Here is a 6269-nt window from a genome sequence, read left to right on the forward strand (position 1 = left end):
CTAAACGCCCCGAGAGATGTGAAGAATAAAATTGTGACGCAGACGTAATCGTTAATACGCTAAAATATGGCCGAAACTTGGAAACAGCTGGAGTTGCACGTTTACTTTTACGAACAAAAAAATCCACTAGAAAATTGTGAAGACGAATTTATCGTTTATAAATTGCGTTGAAATAACTGCTAGATATTCAGTTTGGAGGGGCACTCGAGACACGTATACAAAGCTTCGTTTTTATAAAAATGGTAGAACGTAAGTCGTCGGTTCCGAAATAAGCTAAGATGGCGAGAGCCGTGCTCGCGACTGTTAACACGGCTTGACAAATAACGCAAAAGAATCATAAGATTGCCGAATGCCAGCTCTTTCGTAGAAGGGCCTTTCCAAGAGAAAGAATAATTCACGGATTAATCTACGCGACTAATACACAATTTTATACTTAACATTTAGGATCTGCAGTACCGCTCGCACGGAAAAAACAATATGGCGGCGCAGTTTTATTCGTAATTAATTCAAGACGCAATCGTAAAGGCGACCAGGCATCGAATGGGTACCGCGGGTCATGCAAGACAAGCTCAAATGTTGAAACCGAATTTTTCTTTTTTTTTTCAAGTCGAATTTTGAGTCTGGCTTGCATCTCTCATTTAAAAAGTACCACAGGCTCTAAATATTAAGTATTAATTCGGTAAGGAGTGTTCCGATGACACTAAATGTAGATAAAGGCTCGAAGGAGGGACTTTTCCGTTGTCAAACCTTAACGCGTCAATATCCGGTAATAAGGTGGTCAGGGACGACGACGAATGCAAAATCAAAATGCACCCGGAGTGCAGGTGCAAGTGAATTTTGGATGTAGCATAAGATACGCATGACGTTACTTCAGGCACTATTAAATAAAGCTTCTCGGGGTAGGAAGACCTCGCATCTTGTGGCATGATTCGCTGGAGATCTTGCGTTACCGTTAATTTAAAGCAAAGACCAGCGATGTTACCGGACCCCGAGAGAGAGAGATTAATAAGCATGGAAAACCAAATCGCTCTTTGGCGCGCAAAGAGACTCTAAGCTCTCTCGTACCTCGACTTTTAACTTCGGTGAAGAAGTTCGCGAATTATTCCCGAGGTGCGTTCGAAGGGAAACGATGTTAAAATATGTACATAAGTATTGCCGCTGTAAGTAGCCGAGGTTCTATGAATCGCGTAATTGTTCTTGGCGACCTCGTTTCTATTAGACTGTATGTAAATTAGAGATTATGTCGGATGAATGCTGGTCGAATGTTGGTTGAGCGCCTAAAATGCGGCACTTCAATAAAATTGTTCACCGTGCCTATTCTGTCCTAGTGATTTTGTCGTTTTACCGCAGTGATGAGCTTTTCATTATTTCTAGCTTTATCGTGCCACCGTGTAGGAATTTTTATCAACGACTGCAATGTACGTGCAGGACGAATTACCGATTAATTGAGTTCAACTTTACTCGAATTCATTGATTTCTCTTTTACGAGCCTTCGGAAAGCATTATTTTTCCTGATAACAAAGCTAATCGTAACGTTGCACGGAGAAGCGAAAGGGGAAACAATTCTTTTTTTTGTCGGCAAAGCATGTTAGTGCTCGCTTCTTCCATCGTACTAATGCAGCGTAGTTAAATTAATTAAATCGATCAACGTGGCGATAAACATATTCGAATCTTTAATCGGCATCAATGGCTCCCCATTACAAATTACTTTACACCGCTCTAACGACTATTGAAAGTTAATTATTAAGTTGCTGTTACTATTGTCGGTATCGTTGTTATTGTTTATTAATTACGGTTATCACCATTACTGTATCATTTCTAGCGTAACATATGGTAAGTCGAAGTCCGAAGCTTGCCTCGCAACGAAACTTCGTATATTCTCGTGCTTCGTGGTGTAAATGTATACTTTGCGCAAAAGTCTGCATAAAACCCATCAAATTCGTTTCTCCTCGACGTGTCGTCGCTCTCGGCGTTATGTAAATATTATAAATATTTTATAAATGACATAATTAGCGTGATTGTAATATTACTGCGATGTAGCGGACGATCCGCTCTGTACACTCTGCCATGTGCATTCGATTTTAATAAATATTTCCCAACCCTAGATATCATCCCGCAATACGTTTCTTCTAAATTATATTAACATAATATAAACATAAACCGAGAGGCAATTTATTATCGTAGATATTGTTATATTTGCAAATACAAATCGGAAGGTATAGGGTAATCTCGCATGCTTATAATCTCCCTCTATAAATTCAGATTTAAACTGACACGAGAAATACGATTAGTCGCGTGAGTGTAGTATTAGTAATAATAAAATTAATAATTGGAATGAGCAGAAGAGAACAAACGTGTCTACTTCAATGCCGCATAATCACGTTTCGGTGTTAAATGATTTATAATGATGACAACGTCACTCATGATAATCACTTACTTTGGCCTCGCTGTTCTTTCTACTTTTTCTTTGGTTATTCTCTTTAGCTTCGATGCAGCGTCTTCGTACTTAATTATCAAGTCTTGCACAAATTCGTCCTTTAACTTCTTTAAACACCTGCACCGATGAAATGTATTATGACGCTACGTGTTAATATTCTTAATGACTGCCCTAGATATTTATTTGCAATTGCATCTAATTATAAAAACAACGTTACCTTCTATAGAGAGAGTCCCTTCTGAACTTTCCGATATCTTGACTCGGTGCATGGGGGCGATGAATAATAAATACATCTGGTAATACTATGTACCTGACAAACAATGATTACTTAGCGACAAAAAATATCTCTGAGTGTAAATTTAGCATCAACTGGAATTATTAATATCAGCATCACAAATTGCAATGCCAATGATAAATCTTACCTATAACCGAGAGCAGTCAAATGTGTAACGTAAGAAACTTTGTTCCAGCCGAAACCGACAAACCTTGTATCATAATTCGGCGCGGAACGAGGAACGACAATATAAGGCTCAAAATCGGGCTCCCATAAAACCTGAATAATAATTTTAGCGTCAGAGATAATCCCTTCATTATGAAGTGTTGTAATTATACCTCATAGGGTTCGGTGGCGGTTCGCCAAAACGAATAATTTGTGGCAGAATGTCCTTGTGTCCAAACATGATAACGAAAGGTGTAAAAAATTCCACGGTTCAGAGATTTAATTAATTCCGCCTTGTTCGATGGAAATGTAAACCTAAAGAAAATATATTTGATGGTTTTGCAAAAAATTTAGGTTGACCACTCGTCGATGCGCTTTAATAATTACTTATATCTCTGAGTCTCGAATGCTGGCACTATTAGGGCTGTTCTACTCGACTTGCCCATATTCAATTTCGTAATGTAATTCATCAAGGCTTCGTACAACCCAAACTGAGGAAGGAAGTCAACGTCCAGTTGAAATATATAAGGTGTCGTAACATGCGTCATGGCTATGTTTCTCAGATAATTGACAGGATAAAATTCCTATGAGAAATAAATTTACTTAAACATATTTGTTCAGTCGTTTAGGAGTGAAAATAAACGGAAAGCTTCGGAAACCCTAAAAAATGTCTCACCCCATCCTTATAGACGATATGGTAAGCAATATTTTTTCTAACTCGCAACTCTGCGGAACTCCGGATAAAGTCGAGGAAAGACTGCACTTCTGCATCGGTAAGATACAATGCGACACTTATCGTTCCTGGCCAATGTCTGCAAAGCTCTTCGAGTAACATTATTCTATCCGCACTGCACTGAGTTACCAAAGCAACATCTGTGCTCGATATTATATTGTACTCATACTCCAGAAGAAAGAGATGAGTCCGGTAATTTATTTCTGCGCCTTTGACAAATTTAAGGCATGGATTCGATTGATTATACTGCAATGGGAAAAATGAGGAAAGTAATTTATATTCCACTAAAGAGATTTTTATCGAGTAGAGTATATAAGTTGTTCCGAAATCAGACCTACCAGAGAGTTAACTTTTGGCCTTTCGCAACCAAACAGTTGCCTACGAAGCAAGTTGCCATTTAATTCTAGGAAGACTTTGTATATTTGTCGAAAATCATCGACATGTTTATTCCTCACATCCTGTTTTCTTGGAGAATTCCAATGAATAATCTGTAATCATTTTACTAATATTCATTTAAATTCAAGGAAGATATTAATACCTGTTACTAAACGTTCACTACAATCAATTTTCTGACAGAGAAGTTACTATTACATTTATATAATTTGTGTTACTGTAACATAGATCACTGATGGTGTGATCGCTGAGTTGTATGTTCCAAGTACAGCCCAATTTATAGATGATTTGGGAATGTTCGTGGATTACAGCGTTCAAAACATCTTGATCAGCAAGGCTAGTTTCAGGAATTTGCTGCAATACTCGTTTTGTTATCGTTTCCCATAAACGTGCAAACTTTGCAGATCGCAATCGCTGTAGATGCATTAGCATTACACCGGTATTAAATCCTCTCCCTAATGCTGGCCAAGGACGTTGACTGTAAGACAAGGCTTTTATATACCAATCGCTTTGATTTTCCACTAGTCCCAAAAGCTGCTCTTCGTTAAAATTCTCAAACAATCGCCATAGGATTGCAATATCATTTAATACTGTAACATCGGTGTCCAATACGAGGACTTTGTTTTCTGCCATCGCTTCAGGTAGAATCAATTTCAAAAGTCCATAAACGCCAGAATAGTGTCTATTTGGAATCCACGATACTTTAGGTACCCAATCTTCGGCTCTATAATACAAGACCGTGACTGGAAGAGTAAATTATTTAAGTTACATTCGATAACCTATCAAGTCTAGGAATTATTCCTACAATTTCATAACTAACCATGTGGTAAATCCCATGTAACGAATAAAGTTGACAATGTCCGCTTTGCAACTTCATCTACTAACAGATGAAGCCGTATCGGTTTCGTTCGATAGAATAAAATCGACTTCATTACGGTCACGACTGCAAATGTGGAATTATAACCAGCGCATACCATTGCGATATGAATGGTTTCACACATATTCTGAAAAATGACGAAATTGTCAAAACCCTGAGAAATATGATTCCAAACTTTTCTATAAATGAGCATTACTTGAGTGGAATTGGCTATCAAAATGTTCTTTTTAAACTGAACTTCGGTAGAAGAATGAGATCTCTTCCCTGCATTCTCTTTAGGCACCTGTAATCTCGACGTATCCATAACGATATTCTCAACAGATGGAACTAAAATAACCAATTTGTAGCTGTATCCTATCTTGCAATATATTCATCATTAATAAAACTATTATTACAACTCACCGTTTACGATTAAATATAAGTAGAAAATAACCGACATAACTAGGATACCGATAAAGCATCCTAGCCATGGTCGAGCCATTGCATGATAAAATACATGTTTGCCTATCCGAGATATTTTGATACGAGCGTACAACAGATTTGCTAGTCCTAAACAATCAATAACCATAAATTACTAATATGCAACGTAATAATTCATGAACTCATAATAACTAACATCAGTAATTAATTCCCATTACCTTTAGCGATACTTTTGGAACCGTTCCATTTTCACATGGGTCTCCTTTGGCTTAATTGATAATTTGCCAATATTAAAACCATTCTCACGCATTGCTATGCAAATAAAACAGTAACAACAAAGTGGTCGTTGAGTACAAAAATATTGTATAAACTTTGTTTAGTTACAAGATGACTCTAACGTTTAGGGACAGAGTTACCAAGTATCAAGACATTAATTGGACATAACAACTTGACCTATTACATTGCGTCCAATAACGATCAATGAACAGAATTAACCGCTTGCATCTCGAAATTCTAACCTCACCAAGTAACTGACGACATTTATCACATGATGCCACGGCTTGCCATAGACAAAACTTCTAAAATCTTATAGATGACCAAATCAGAGATGAGTTGAGAGATACACAGGAAGGACCGAGCGATCGCGTGCTGCGCGACATCCGGTGGAGGATGCAGACGACTAATGCACTTGCCACCTGTTACAACTGTGGGCAGCCCGAAAACCGGCTGAAAAAGTGATGAACTCCTCACAAAAATTAAAAAACCCTGCATCTCCTCCGAAACAAATCGCAGCCACTAGCTCGAGAGATCAATCTAAATAGAACAACCTTCCTCATCAAGCTACTGTGGATGCAGTTCGCATCGCGAAAAAAAATTCACGAACATCCTTTAACATATTCTAACGTCTTCTACCAACAAGTGCAGCAAGCTCGATTTTGATTAACTGCCCACGATGATTTTACCAAAAATG

General features: G+C 37.9%; 1 protein-coding gene across 3 annotated transcripts; it reads right to left on the reverse strand.

The window, feature by feature from the left end:
- Positions 1-134: 134 nt before the first annotated feature.
- LOC105703300 (LARGE xylosyl- and glucuronyltransferase 2) lies at positions 135-5839 on the reverse strand. Of its 3 annotated transcripts, XM_012431596.1 has the most exons (12): positions 5518-5839; positions 5282-5428; positions 5076-5206; positions 4823-5006; positions 4201-4745; positions 3948-4097; positions 3553-3855; positions 3264-3460; positions 3050-3191; positions 2860-2990; positions 2655-2747; positions 135-2554 (listed from the first exon to the last, which is right to left on the reverse strand). In XM_012431596.1, the coding sequence occupies exons 2-12, from the start codon at positions 5358-5360 to the stop codon at positions 2434-2436; spliced, it is 2076 nt and encodes a 691-aa protein (XP_012287019.1). In that variant the 5' UTR covers positions 5361-5428; positions 5518-5839; the 3' UTR covers positions 135-2433. The 3 variants fall into 3 exon arrangements, with proteins under 3 accessions (XP_012287019.1, XP_012287028.1, XP_012287039.1); XM_012431605.2 differs by lacking the exon at positions 5518-5839 and having other exon boundaries at positions 5076-5162; positions 5282-5359; XM_012431616.1 differs by lacking the exons at positions 5076-5206; positions 5282-5428.
- Positions 5840-6269: the final 430 nt, after the last annotated feature.

The sequence above is a fragment of the Orussus abietinus genome, unplaced genomic scaffold (genome assembly GCF_000612105.2).
Source record: "Orussus abietinus isolate OABI.00-Male unplaced genomic scaffold, Oabi_2.0 scaffold612, whole genome shotgun sequence".
NCBI classification, from domain to species: Eukaryota; Metazoa; Arthropoda; class Insecta; order Hymenoptera; family Orussidae; genus Orussus; species Orussus abietinus.